Source organism: Sander vitreus, chromosome 6 (genome assembly GCF_031162955.1).
Source record: "Sander vitreus isolate 19-12246 chromosome 6, sanVit1, whole genome shotgun sequence".
Classification (NCBI taxonomy): Eukaryota; Metazoa; Chordata; class Actinopteri; order Perciformes; family Percidae; genus Sander; species Sander vitreus.
The window spans coordinates 13,364,298-13,379,426 of record NC_135860.1 but is presented as its reverse complement, the minus strand read 5'-3'; the positions used below and the strand labels follow the sequence as shown (position 1 = coordinate 13,379,426).

The 15,129-nt window shown below is 39.2% G+C and overlaps 1 protein-coding gene across 1 annotated transcript; it reads left to right on the top strand.

Moving 5' to 3' along the window:
- Positions 1–1,066: 1,066 nt before the first annotated feature.
- rbfox1l (RNA binding fox-1 homolog 1, like) lies at positions 1,067–13,295 on the top strand. The gene is made up of 12 exons (XM_078251842.1): positions 1,067–1,534; positions 6,747–6,983; positions 10,177–10,356; positions 10,478–10,531; positions 10,626–10,718; positions 10,808–10,877; positions 10,968–11,027; positions 11,118–11,253; positions 11,633–11,672; positions 11,756–11,823; positions 12,582–12,663; positions 12,771–13,295. Exons 1-12 carry the CDS (start codon positions 1,448–1,450, stop codon positions 12,813–12,815), a joined length of 1,152 nt encoding a protein of 383 aa, XP_078107968.1. The 5' UTR covers positions 1,067–1,447; the 3' UTR covers positions 12,816–13,295.
- Positions 13,296–15,129: the final 1,834 nt, after the last annotated feature.

Sequence of the window (15,129 nt, the reverse complement as noted above, 5' to 3'; positions counted from 1 at the left end):
GGATGTTTGTGAACTAAACAGTACGGCAATCATGCTAATGAATACAATAACTTTTTCAGCAGATGTCTTACTTACAACACGTTGGAGTTAGCAAAGCAGTTTTGTGTTTATATGTGCGAGCGGGATTTATTCAGTTTGATAAATCCCACGGTAAATTGGCTGGTTTACTAAACAGGGAGGGACTATAAATCCTGTCTGGTTTTTGTATTTCAAGAGCGAATTGCTCCACAATATGAATACAGATTGATCACTTATTTTGTTGGTAACCGTTGTTGTATAATCACAGTATTACACTTGAGTAGGCCTATAATTCAGTAATGCGCCTTTCGGACCTCGAAATTAAACCCTCTCATGTAATATGGCTTAAACAAACGTCAACGTTAAACGCTGATGCATTTTTAAATGTTTTATTACCACGAGTTTACAGACGTCTCTGCTGATTGAGTATCACCTGTGACCTGAGCCGAGACACACCCACCAAACGAGAGAAAACATATCTCAAACATAGACTTAATATTTACACACACTCTCTCTCTCTCTCTCTCTCTCTCTCTCTCTCTCTCTCTCTCTCTCTCTCTCTCTCCCTGTGGGGTCGAAAATCAAGCTGTTCCACTTAGCTGCTCCCTCTAGAGGTCTGGAGAACTTCCGTTGTGTAATCTGGATGCTGCGTTTTTTTTGTTGCATTTGTTTTCTGGGTTTGTGTGCGTTTCATATTTGCAGTGCGTTGTAGTGCAGTTGTTTTCTTAATTTGCTTGTGTTTTGTCTATTTGTGTGTGTTTTCTTAAGTTGCAGGGCGTTTGCCCCTGTCGGCCACCGTAGGATATGTGTGTCAGTGTGTGTAACATAGGATTCATGTTGTCAAAAAATGATAACAGACTTGCAGCTGTCTATGGTGGAATTTATCACTTTAGGGTACACAAGGAGTTAATTGACTTACTTTGGATTCAGTGTTTTCTCATACACTGATGTATAGGCTGTTATTGTATACGTGTGTAACAAAATCTTACGTGACAACATGTGTAAGAGTGAGGGTGGTAAGGTGGTAAATTCAGAGAGGACATGAGTGACTATTTATATAACTCTGAAATGGGACCCTGAGCATGTGTTTCTGTCTGTCAGGCTGCATGATCAACTGATGGACACACAGAGGCTCACTTGCTTTCTCTTTCACTGATCTATATTGTGTCTTTTACGGACAGGACATCGGTTGTTTTGTGGACTTTCTTTGCGTTTTCTTCTTTGACTTATCTGCGAGGTTAAATTGAGTCTTAACCTTCTTTCCCCTCACCCTCTTGGATCTTCTGTTTTCTCCTGTTGGGATTTTTTTCTCCCAGCCTAATTGCCTGCTCTCCTGTGTGCATATCAACCCTTCTTTTCCCCTGCTCTCTTTCTCCTTGTCCTCCCATCTTCCACCGTTCCCTGTCTCGTTGTGCGTGGTGTTTGGGCCATGCTCTCCTCACCCACTGTGATTCTCCAGCCTTATGGACTCCCTGTCTACCCACAGACAACCACATGCTACCCCAGCATAGTTCAGGTAAACGCTCCTTACTTTGCTCTCACATAAATGTTTTTCTTCACAAGTCTGCATCATCCAATCTCCATTCTGTTGAGTCTTTATAAGGTGATTCAGGAGTAAGAAATAAGATATTATATTGTGTCATTATATGAATACAAATGGGAATATAATCCATAGTTAAATGAGTTTAGGGCTGGAACCAACAACTATTTTCACTACTGATTAATCTGCTCATCTGCTGAACAATAAATTATCCTTTTTTCGACTAATTCTTTCAGCTCTAAATGTGTAATCAACCATCAAGACAACATATTCAGTGAGGACGAAATCATTTAATTCACCAGAAGAAACCAAAGGGGCATTATTTCCCTGAATTAATTAGTCACATCTAAAATAGTTTAGTGTTGTAATAGTGACTAAATGTGTCACACACAGAAGAGATTAGAGGAATGAAAAATAAAAGAGGCCTGATGGGAGGTGGGGGAAGAACACTTCTTGATTGTGAAAGATCTTATTCATTTAATGGTAAGGACACATTAGAGGTTATCTTTAGTCTACTGGTCTCAGTGATGCCAACAGTGTGTGTGTGTGTGTGTGTGTGTGTGTGTGTGTGTGTGTGTGTGTGTGTGTCTAAGTGTCCCTGACATACCATTAATGCCACAATGCATCTGGTATCTCTCTACCTTGTCTCTGTGATTCACACACCAGCAGTATTTTTAGCCCGCCTCTCTTGAGCAGATAATCACAGGAGGAGATTCTGTCACCTTTCTTGTTTTCTGTACTCAACTCTACTTATAATAGGTATGAAACCTGCCTGTTGTGCATTAACATATTGAGTATTTAGCTGTTCAAGCATAATATTCACATCTATTTCTTTATTTAAGAAAATATAAAGGGGTACTATAACAAGTGTAAAAAGACGTTGTTTGGAGGTGACTGGAACCAAAAACAGAGTTTCAAGGCCTGAGGAATGAGATACTTTTCCAAAACAACCTAAACTTTTTACTACTATAAAATGTTACATTTCCATGGACTGAGCACAATTTTTAGCAGTTTTCTGCAGAAATATCTGCATGATTGAAGAATCTGTTTGAAGAGTGTAGGTTTTGAAATCTGGTCAGGGATTTTTGTCACTCACCCATCTTTACCTTATCTTCATTATCAACTATCTGATAAAAGCCAAACCTAGTGTGAGTGTTAGTAAAGGAAGGAAGCAGAATGTAGAGAATGAATGGGTGGGAAAGGGATATTTAGTTTAATTTAATAAGCTACGTGTTACAACCATTTGTAACTTGGCCGGCACTAAAAGGCCACATCTGCAGTTTAGTGTCGTCTGCGTGTAAATCCTGTGGCAGCTGTCTCAGCAGGCACCTGGCTCAGAGCCGTTGAACTCTGACCACCAACTGACAGCTGAGGAGGGAGACGAGAGAATGAGGGAACAAATGTCAAAAAAAGGAGGCGAGGGTGGGGGGACAGTGTCTTTATCCCTGCTGACACTGTGATACTGAATCAGGCACAGTGGCTGGGGGTTACAGTCTGTGGGAATACAAAGACTGGTAGTGATATCTAACAGATTGTGTTATCTTCCCGCATCTGTCACTTTTTTATCTGTGAGGACGGTCGAGGCAGTCAGACACTGTTTGTTTCTTGAGATAAATGAGACACAATACAGACATGAGTTAGCGTTTGGACACATGTTCCAGCATGATACTGCTAACACTGGAGAATCCTTCATTATACTGTACTTTTCAGAATTAGAAATGACAACAACAAATGTAATAGCAGGGTATGTTGGATTTAAAAAAATTGATTTACACTTCCAGTATGTTTTGCCTTAGGAAATGCTTTTCATCCACACTAGGGTTACGGCTCAAGAGGTGGCATTGTCAGTCAGTTGATCCACCACTTTGGTCCAGAATTAAAGACGTATTGGATGGATTGTTGTGAAATTGTTTACAGACATTCATGTTCTCCAGACTCTGAGTGGGAATGTCGCCACAGCCACCAGACACCAGACACCACAACTACGGTAGACTGAGAAATATAGAGAGTTTTCCCTGGCGGTGATAGGCTTAATCAACATTGTGTGAACTTGTTTTGAAAGGGCTTTATGTAACGTTCATTAATATATAAAAGTTCCACACTGTAGCTTTAAATATTAAAATATTATTTGTTGAACTATACAGCCCTTTGTTAAAAAAAAAAACAATACAAATGTTATATCACGGACCCCCTCGCAGAGTGCCACAGACCCCAGTTTGAGAATCACTGCTTCAGAGGATGAAGCATACTGACTTTAGTGATCTCCTGACTTTTCCTTTAGTGCCACACTGTGCCACCACAAAGTTCACTTTTGTGTCTTTTGTGTTTGTGAGATATCTCAACAACTATTGGATGGAACGCCATGACATTTGGTACACAGTCATGTTCTCCTCGGGACAAATTGCAATACCTTTGGTGATCCCCTGACTTTTGTTAGCGCCACCATCAGGTCAAAATTTAAATCTCAATACTTTGATTTGTGACCAAACACCTGAAAAACTAACAACATTCCCATCTGCCTCAGATGTAGCCTACTTTGTGTTTAGTGCTAATAAGTAAATGTTATAATGCTAACACGCTAAACTCAAATGGTTAACATGGTAAACATTGTACCTGCTAAACATCAGCATTTTACCATTCGTTGTGCGAAAGCATTTAGCCCAAAGCACTGCTGTGAATAATAATGTAAATTGACCGAGTGAGGAACAAAGAAGTTCAGTAATCGGTTCAGTCCAACCTTTGTGTGATGGTAAAAGCTTACCGTTCTCATGTACTTAAATACTGCCAGCCATAGCGACTTAAGTGTGCAGTTTGAAAACTTGGCTCAAGTGTTTGACCCCTATTCAACCATTCGTTCTTTATTGTACTATCTGCATCTTCATATCTCAAATTCTTCACACCTTCTGATAGAGAGATATATGAGAGTTTATGAAATGACAGTGGAGAGAGTTTTTGATTATAATAAATCCTTCTAAATCCTAAAGCTGGCTGACAAACCTGTGGCATTTTGCATGTAAGGCAACACGTGAATATAAGTTCTGTTACGATACAGATACGCAAGAACTTTTATTATCCTTTAATTAAGTGAAAATATTAATACTACAGTAGAAATATCCTCGAATAAAGGAATAGTTTGACCTATAAAAAAAAAAAAAGGTCAATACCACTTCCATGTGGTATATGCTAGATCGCACCCGTTGGATGTGTTAACGTCAACACGGGTATATTGCGCAGGTGTCAACGCGATTCAACAGACGGTTATTTGAAACCTGTTACAACACGACACCGGTACCGTCCATCATTGCAGCCGGGGTTCTTAGTTGCTGTACTTCCCATATCTTTTAGTATGATGTGATAATACCTTTACTACCACCAAAGCATTGTTTATAATTATTAAATATTTGAGCATGAAGTCAGAAATATTATTGTTAAAAGAGAAGAAGAGCTGTTTTCCAGCAGAGTAGTAGTAGGTGTAGTGGGGATATATTTTATTCAAATGTAGACCTCTCAAACGTGGTATTCTTAGAGTCGACCTTTAGCATGATATACTGAAGTGAACTGAACTGTAGGAGCATTTGCATTCATAAATACCTTGTGTGTGTGCGTGTGTGCGTGCGTGCGTGCGTGCGTGTGTGCATGTGTGTGCATGTGTGTGCGTGTGTGTGTGTGTGTGTGTGCTCTTGAGGGTTTAAATTGAAGACAGTGTGGGTGGGGGGGATGAGGTGATTGACAGTTACAGATGACCACAGCTGCATGGTGTGGCTTCCTGGTCCCTTTTGCTCAGGCGATCCTATGATGTGATTGGTGGATGAGTGGAACTTATGGTGTGGTAGGCGGGTGGCCAGCTGGCATTAAAACATGCAGCAGTTGTTAGACAATGCATCAGAAATCGAGGAATGCAGTAAAGGGGTAAGACAATGCTTTTAGCTTCTAAATTTGATCATTTATTTGTGTCAAGACTGTTTAGGGCTGGTATAGCATGGTTGTTCCCTTCTGTTTCTGTGATCTGTGCCTAACTGTTTCTGACTTAAAGGAGTTAACAGTTTTACAGTGTTATTTGACTGAAATGAGGATTAAGATGTGTCTGAGTCACTCAAAACTAAATAGAAAAAAACACTTGTTTTCATCATTCATTGATCTATCTATTATTTGTTTCATGAACTGATTGATCATTTATTCTATAATATGTCAGAATATACTGCAAAGCTCCTGTCACAATTTCCCTGGTTCTTTTGTTTGACAGTAAAAAGTAAATTTTACTACGATATAAACCAGAGAAACGCAAGAAATCTTCAAATTTGAGAAACTGGAACCGTGAAATATTTGGCAGTTTTGCTTGACAAATGACAGAGGGTTAATTATTTATCAAAATTGTTGCCAAATAATTTAAATGAATTGATTAATTAACTAATTGTTTCAGCTCTAGCTGTAAACATAGCAACACCACAGTGCAGAAATGTTACGAAAGGTTCTGCATTCACAGTTTTACTGAAGTGAAAGTAGAAAAGTATCAACATTAGAATATAAAGAACCAAAAATAAAAGTTCTCATTATGGAGAATGGCTCCTTTCAGAATCATTTGTTGGTTTATAACTATTGATACATTGTTTTGTTCATTGCTTTAATGTTGCAGTTGGTAAAGTTAGGGCTAACATGAATTACTTTATATTCTGCTGGGTAGCTGAATTTCCTTCCAGGGATCATTAAAGATAGATATGTACAATAAAGATTTATATGTTGACAACATTTGAATTACTATTCTGAATCTGCAAATTAACCGGTAACTAAAGTAATCAAATACTAAAGTCTAGTGTAGTAGAAAGTAGCAGAAAATCAAAGTAGTAGCTCAGAATTGTACTTAAGTACAGAGTAAATGTACTTAGTTTCCACCACTGACAAGGAAGAGATCTTTTTAATTTTAGTATTTGAACAAGCAATTACAAACATTTGGGCTTAAACAAGCATCTAGAAATTTAGAAGCTGGGATTATACATGTTCATTCTGTCATTCTCATACTTTTTAATGATTTGTTTATGCATCATAAACATTTGCAAATCACAACAATTTATTATTGTGAAAGCAGAAGAACAGTAACAACCTGGTGGTTAGTTTGTTTATGCCTCTGACATCTGATATCTTGTGTGGTATCAGGGGCTGATTTCATTGCTCCCTCTCTGTCTTCCTGCAGGGAGGTGCCTCTCAGGAGGCCGGCCCCGGCAGCGGCGACCCCACCCTGCCTCAGGTCTATGCCCCTCCTCCCTCCTATCCCCCGCCTGGTCAAGGTCCGCCAACATCTGTAGGCAGACTGCCACCTCTTGATTTTACCACTGCACACCCCAGCTCAGAGTACCCCGAACATCCCCAACTCAGAGTCTATCAGGGCCCTCAGCTTGACGGGGCAGAGGCTCTGACATCCAGTAACACGGTAAGAACAGTTTGTGAGTGCAATTCAGTTCATGACAAGAAAAGAATGTCCCAATAAAATCTGATCTTCAGTAAGTTAATGCGACAAGAAGCCCTGCTGCTTCAGGTAGTACATCCATATGTCCTATCAGGGGAACATGGCCAGATTGAGTTTCCTTCTATATTTAGAGCCCCACTTCCACTGTTGTGTCCATGTAGGGAAGGCCACTCTCACCCAAAGTGTGTGTGTGTGTGTGTGTGTGTGTGTGTGTGTGTGTGTGTGTGTGTGTGTGTGTGTGTGTGGGGGGGGGGGGGCAGCTGAGTGGGGATTTGTTGATGAAAATAAATCCCCACTATTCCGCTTCCCCTGTGTCTTATTTAGCATGCTATAAAACAGATCACCTTTCAAGATTATGGCTGTGACATTTTGTGATGGTATTGATAGTTTACGGTTAAGTGTGTTAAAGGATTTACTGTTTTAACAGCACAGACGACTTTTTATTTAAATGGAAAATGTTGTTGTAACATAAAAGAAAGCAGCTGTATGTTAATATAAGAATAATGTTTTTTTGATAAGTATATTCAACACAGTTTGTCACACTACAAAATATATGCAACTTTTGTCTGTAATTCTTATTTTCTTAAATAAGTGAAAACATCCGACAGCGCAATAAGATTATTTCAAACTGTTTCCAATAAATAAATAAAAAACTTGTTCTAAATATTTACTAAAAGCAAATTTCATTTTCTTTGATTATAGTGCAGTGACCTGCATTATCCTTTCTTATTAACTGTGCTAGCTGCAAGGCCCTAGGAATGGTAATGTTGGTCTGTTGGTTGGTTCACACATAAATATCTCAACAAACGTCCCTGGAATGCAATGGCATTTTGAAACATTCATGGTCCCCAGGTGAGGTTCACATTTATAGTTTTGAATGAATTATCTTTGCCACTGATATTCAAGGTCCCAAGAGCATAAATCCTAATGACTTCGGTGATGCTGTGACTTTTCCACTAGCGCCATCATCAGGTCAAAACTTCAGTTCATTCAACACTTCAACACCAAATAGCTGCAAAACTCATGGTGATGATGAACATTTCCATGAGTCTCAGCTGTACTTTGTGTTTAGTGCTAATTAGCAAATGTTAGCATGCTATCAGGATAAACCAAGATTTAGCGTGTTAGCATGCTAACTTGGTGAACATGGTAAACATTATACTGTAGCATTGTCATTGTGAGCAGGTTACCATGCACCACTGTGTAAGTAACAGAGATGCTAGCATTGCTGTAGTCTGGAAAATCCTTAAAAATATGATTTAAATTGGAAGCAGGTTGAAATATTCTGTTGGCATGAAGACAATAAGGTTTTTAGGGATCCATTTAGACAGAAATTAGTATTGCTTATATGACATACACTAATCAATTTTCCTTCAGGCATGAACACATCCACAATGATATGGTCAGACGTTTTTAGTCTGGTCTGTGTGGCAGGTCAGCTTTGTCCTGCTGCAGCACATCTCTCTTCCTCCTCTCATAAATGGTGTTTTGTGGCCCCATCTATATATTTTATTACTAGAGCCCCTGACATACTCGGGTCCGTGCTGATTTTCGGGGGAAAGTTGAGACGTCGCCATGGAGGGAGGGGGTCAAAGGGGGAGGCTGACCAGATGACCCCCTTTCCCCCTCTGAAATATCGCTCAGGTCCAGAAACACAATTCTGCATCGTGACATGACACCACCACTCAACTCAAACCTCTCTCCCTGTCTCCCCTCCACTGTAGCCTGTCTGGTGTGTATGTGTGTGTGTGTGTGTGTGTGTGTGTGTGTGTGTGTGTGTGTGTGTGTGTGTGTGTGTGTGTGTGTGTGTGTGTGTGTGTGTATGTGTAAGCCACTGTAGTGTAATCCAATGGGCTGTGTGTATTTATGTGTGTACAACGCTCCTGTGTGTGAATGTGTCTCTGTCCCTTCTATCCCCAACTTATTAATTATGCCACTTGACAATTGACCTTTAACCCTTGGCAGAAAAGCAGCACCGTGACCCCAGACTGACCCTTGTGGAACGTACAGTTTTGAGCTCTTTGCCTCCCCTCCCCCCCCCCACCCATCACCCTCTTCCTTTTCAAGCTTTTTGCGCACCTTCTTTGCCTTGTTTACTTTGGTTTCATTTTATTCTTTACTGCTGCACTGAGGCCTTTTCCACTATCTGCCTCTTGGTATTAGAATGCTAATATACTCAAGTCTTCACTTCTGCATTAGGTTAAGGACTGCCATTTTTTTCATATATCAATAATTTTTTGCTTTTCAATGTATATTTTTCCGCTCCTTCTTGATCACTGCTGAAGCTCACTGTGTTTACATTAATTTTTCTTGCAGACCTTTTACTGCAGTTTTCTTGTTTGGACTCATTCATTTGTCTTAAAAACATATATTTAACTTTTTTTGCAATGGTTGATCAACACATACACATGCACACACTAGCATCGTGGTGCATTGTGGGATAATGAATGTTTTGGTTTTGGCACATTAGTACTTGAAGTTTTTTGCATGGGGCATTTTATTAAATATTACCATAGTTTTGTATATTACAGATTACTATAACTGCAGATAATTTTAGGACTAAGTTTAAGTCTTTCTTGCTTTTCAGGGGAGCTTAAACTGTATTTACTCTCTTTGCCACAGCTTGAGTGAGCATAAGTAGTTTTAGTGTCAGATATATCATCTTTGTTGTTATTGTACACTGTTTTAGTCTTCATACTGTCCTAAAGGCATGTAGCGCCTCACTAAAATGGAGCCCTTTGGTGCCTCCTCACTTTTGCCTGAGAGGGATCACTGGTTGCTGAATGCTCTTTGAACTTTGGATTGAATCACTTCATGAAAATGATCTTTGCCTAATGCCCTTGTGATGCTTACGCGACTGGATATATTCTTTACAGAACAGAATTCTCTGAAAGATGTTGCAGAATTGGTTCTCTGAATTGACTTTATGATTTGTTCCCCTTTCTTTCTTTGCTTTTCTACTGATGCCCTCTTCCCGTTTTTTCCTCTCACCTACTCTCATCTCATTTATACTCTTTCTTTTTCCATCTTTTGTTTTCCATCTTTCTGTTTTTGTTTGTTCTTTCACGTCCTCTTCCTTCCCGTCCATTCTTCTTCTATCCACGTGCTTGCTTCTTCTCCTCCTCCTTCTCCTATTTTCATACTTTCTCACTGTCAGGAGGATGGCTTGGCCCCTGTGACCTCTGACCCCCAGTCTCTGAGCATGTCCGTGTCATCAGCGGGCGGAGCAGGAAGTGGAAGTGATGAGGAGGGGTCAGGTAAGGCCCAACCGAAACGCCTTCATGTCTCCAACATCCCTTTCCGCTTCAGAGACCCGGACCTCCGCCAGATGTTTGGGGTATGAATTTCTCGATATCACACAGAATTACAATGCATTTGTACAGTTGTGGTCCATATTAGTAAATGTAATGATCTTTATCTTATTTTTTATATTTACTTACTTATTCTGACATTTTCAGCAATTTGGGAAGATCCTTGATGTAGAAATTATCTTCAATGAGAGGGGGTCCAAGGTGAGCATCACAGAAATATGATAAGATCTAAAACAGAATTTTTAATGAACAAAAACAGAATTTAAACACACAATATGACTGTGTGAACTTGCAGGGCTTTGGGTTTGTCACCTTCGAGAGTGCGGGTGAGGCTGACCGAGCAAGAGAAAAGCTGAATGGGACGATTGTGGAGGGGAGAAAGATTGAGGTGAGGAAGAATTTCCCAAAACTTGTAGGTTTCCACATTAATATTCTGCATGTTTATCTTTTATCGTCACATGTTCTGTGTCTCCACAGGTTAATAATGCCACTGCAAGAGTGGTTACCAAGAAGCCACAGACGCCTCTTGTGAATAGTGAAATCTCAAGTAAGACATTCGTTTTTGCTCATTTTACTTTGTGTGCTGAGGGATTCTGGGAGATTTCTGTGAAACTTATTCAAATTCTTTTCTGTGTAGCTTCTGGATGGAAGATCAACCCCGTCATGGGGGCGATGTACGCACCTGAACTCTATACAGGTAAGTCTCCTTGTAACACCAATCTGTTATTGTTATAAGATAACAAGCATTGTACTATTCACTTTTTCTACTATTTGTTTCTTTCTTTAGTTGCCAGTTTCCCGTATCCCGTAGCAACTCCCACATTGGCCTACCGGGGCTCTGCGCTGCGCGGTCGAGGCCGAGCAGTCTACAACACAATTCGCTCTGCTGCAGCCACGCCTACTGCTGTACCCACCTACCCTGGGTTAGACACTCCCTGCAATCCAATACCCATACTGCCATACTATTCAGTGTGCCAAAAAGAGATTTAGTATGTCCCAATACACAGTATTTCAAATGCAGTATGCCAAAAATACCAGGATCTCCTACTGCATCCGGTCGAATTTTGTAGTATGCAAGTCAGCATGCTTTATATGAGCAAGAGTTCAAGTTATGAAGAAGAAGTGTGTCCCAATTGTATGCATACTGCATTCAACAGTACATACTTTTGTGAGGGCAGCTGTAGTACATACTAAAAAGAAAGGTATGCGATTTGGAACTCTGTGTCAAAGTACCAGTACCTGGTCTACATTCACTTTATTCACTGCTTACATTTTATTATTGTTTTCACTCACTTTTCTCAGGGTGGTATATCAGGATGGACTGTATGGAGCAGAAGTCTATGTAAGTAGCTGCACACGTCTCCTCCTTAAAGTCATTTAAAGTGGTGTAGCTATATTCATGTTATTTCATTTTTTTCTGTGCAGGGTGGCTATCCTGCAGCTTATAGAGTGGCTCAATCAGTATCTGCTGCCACAGCAACCTACAGTGATGGGTAGGCAGAGAAACACCCCACACAGTCCCCACATGTGTTTCTCATTACAAGATTACAAATCAGCTTTTACTGCTGGTCTGACAAATTCAAAGGATGGGAAGTCTTTTCTATATTTTAGGGTTTATTCTGTAGAGCTACATTGATTGAGCCATTATACAATAGAGTGCCTGACAAGTTTATTTTTCAACTGATTTTTTGAAATATGGGTATCTGCCTCACTTGCAACAATTACAAACACATATTTATCATGAGTGCATACAATATACTTTATGGATCCCCAAAACCATCAAAGGCAGTTACATTCTATCAGATGAGTCAAAAATATAACTGAATACACCAATAAATAATACAGTTAGTTGAATAGGCTAATTAAAATGAAGTATAAAAAGACATATTAAGCTTTATACTTTAACCCCCAATCAGTTGGTAAAATGTTTTATTTTCCCTTAATCAGAGTAGCTTCAGTGAGGTCATGTCCTTGGTTTTGTGTCTGTAAATTTGTTTTAACGACTAGTTAACTACACATAACAGGTTTTATTAAGGCTAATTCAGATTTTCTTTTAAACTTAATGTCTTTCACTTTGACCTTTTTTACATAAAAATGAATCAAGTAGTGGAAAAGGCCATTATAAAGGGAGAACTTACAAAAGACTATTATTAAGCAGCTGAATTAATAAATAAAAAAAGGTTAACAAGCCTTTCTAAAATCCTGGCTATTGCCGATGACATTTACATCTGCTTCTGATGTTTTTGAACAGATACGGACGCATTTACACCACAGCTGCGGATCCCTATCACCACTCAGTTGGACCAACAACGACATATGGAGTTGGTACAATGGTGAGTTGAGTCAAAACACACACACAGCCTCTGTTGCAAGCTATCTTGTTACATCTGTGGTTAACGGCAGACCCTGGTCACACCTGGCACACTGTTTCTGTCAACAGGCCAGTTTGTACAGAGGAGGATATAACCGCTTCACCCCGTACTGAGCCACCCACTGGTGGGAAGACGTCTCTTTTGAACTCTGGGATTGGCTGATCCATGGACACTGCACGATAGATTGTGAGATCCTTGGAAATGTGGAAATGGTTTTACTTCCTGTCTCCATCACAACCTCTCTTCAAGAGACTAAACAGACTGAAGTTGTAAATAGTGTAGGACCCATTTACTGTCCATTCTACTGACGAATAGCACCTGGAAGAGGATGTTATGTAATATATAGACTTAAAACGTTTAAAGGATTATTGTTTTCTGAATTTAAAGAGTAGTGATGTTGGCTAACACTACAGACGTGGGTGAAAAATACTGTGAGATTGAATTTTGTGAATAATATCTGCAAGATTCACGGGTCAAACTGTACAAAACTGAGTTTGTTTAATGACTTATTTTTAATGACTAATTATTTACTAAATCTCAGTTTGAGAGTGTGTGTGTGTGCGTGTGTGTGTGTGCGTGTGCGTGTGTGTGTGTGTGTGTGTGTGTGTGCGTGTGTGTGCGTGTGTGTGCGTGTGTGTGTGTGTGTGAGAGTATATGAGTGAGGTTATGCATCAACACTGTTTAGTTACCCAGTCGACCGAGACAGCTGTGACACTGGTATCATTATTACAAACAACGGAATTAAAGTTGGTCTGGATGTAGTTGGAATTTTATTTGTTTTTGTGCCTTTCTAACAATCTACCTCTCATACATTTTTAGCTTTTAATACAGCTGTCATAAGTAATCCTGTATCATTTTCTGTGTTTGTGATCTTTGATTCTGCAGAGCTTTTTTTTTCTTTTCTCTTTTCTGTCCATAAATGCTCATTTAACATATTTTCTGTTTCTGGGGCTCTGTACCTCACTACCCAATGAGCCTTTAACTATTGAGGGTTATTTTTCCTCTATTCACCCAGGAAAGTTTTATTTTTCTGAGATGCTTTAAATCCTGTTTTACTTATACACATGCACAACTAGGAATTGCAGTAAGAAGTGGTCTTTTGCTGTTGGCTTTGCTGCCCAAACTGAGGTTGAAAGGCAGCAGAATATAAATGTTTCAGGCTGCGTCTCTCATCTTTATGCTGCAGATATAACTGCTCACTGTGTAAGAGTTCACATAACCTATTCTGTTCTATTCAAACTCATCTAATGTTGCCTTATTCCACCCTTTACTGTCATCCTTTCCTGTATTTTCTCTCTCCTTCCTCACTCAGAACTGTTAAATGACTTCTCGACTTGTATTAATCATTTCTCTCAGCCTACTCTTTGTTTCTGTTGCACTCTTTCCTGCTGTGTTTGATGTTTACCTCTAAATAAAACTGGTTTCTCTCTTTTCCTCTTCTGTCCTTTATTGATTCGTAACATTTTCCAATGTTTTTTTTTTTTAACTTACTGTGTCTTTGTTTTTTTGTTTCTGTGCTGCTCTGATGCCAATTAAGTCTTGACTTGTAATTGATTTGAATTGAATGTAAAAGTAACTCGACTGACTTCATCCCATCACATCACGTCTGGATCATTTCCATCAGGACTTATACAGAAACCCAAGCAGCCTCTTTCCTGTTTCTTGCTTGTATTTAACTTGTTTTGTGCTTGTACTTCTTTTCTAATTTCAGTGCTTACTACCTACTTGCTGATCTAAATTCAAAGGTGTCATTATAAGGTGTAGTTGTACCAGTATAATACTTGATATAGATTTCAATCTTTCTGCTTTTTAACTTCCGTCTTTTCTTCCTGAGTGACTGTTACCTTTTCTTCTGACTTTGTGTCTTTTTGCATGATGCATAATTCTTCTCTTCTCATTTTCTCTCTCCTGCTCCTGTATACTGCGTAGATCTAGATTTCTTGTCATTAATTTAGCTGTTTGTTCCTTGCCTGTTAGTGCTTAGTTCTCTGTTCATTCTGAACTAGTTTTGCAGCTCTACTTTTGCTCCTTTCTCTTTCATCAGTAGCTGTTCTATTGTTCTTTATAGTTTATTTTTCATCTTGCTTTGAAACGATTTCTCTGGACAGCCAGGTCTATTAGGCCATGGCCAGACTATTTTTTAACAAATTTGCAAACTGTGCACGTGAGATTAATTATACAGCTGTAAACTCTCTACATATATAGTTTTTTAATGCACATCTAATAATACAATTGTAAACACACACACACACACGTCCTGGTCTTTTGCAGAACGTTTGACCAAAGTCTTATTAGATTTAATGTGAAAATGCCTTTTATAACTTTTATTATATGGGGCTTAATGAAGACAATCTAGAGGTACATCAAGTAAAAAACACTTGATTGTATTTTGAGGCATGTAAAACCAGACTTTCATTAGAGGTTTAT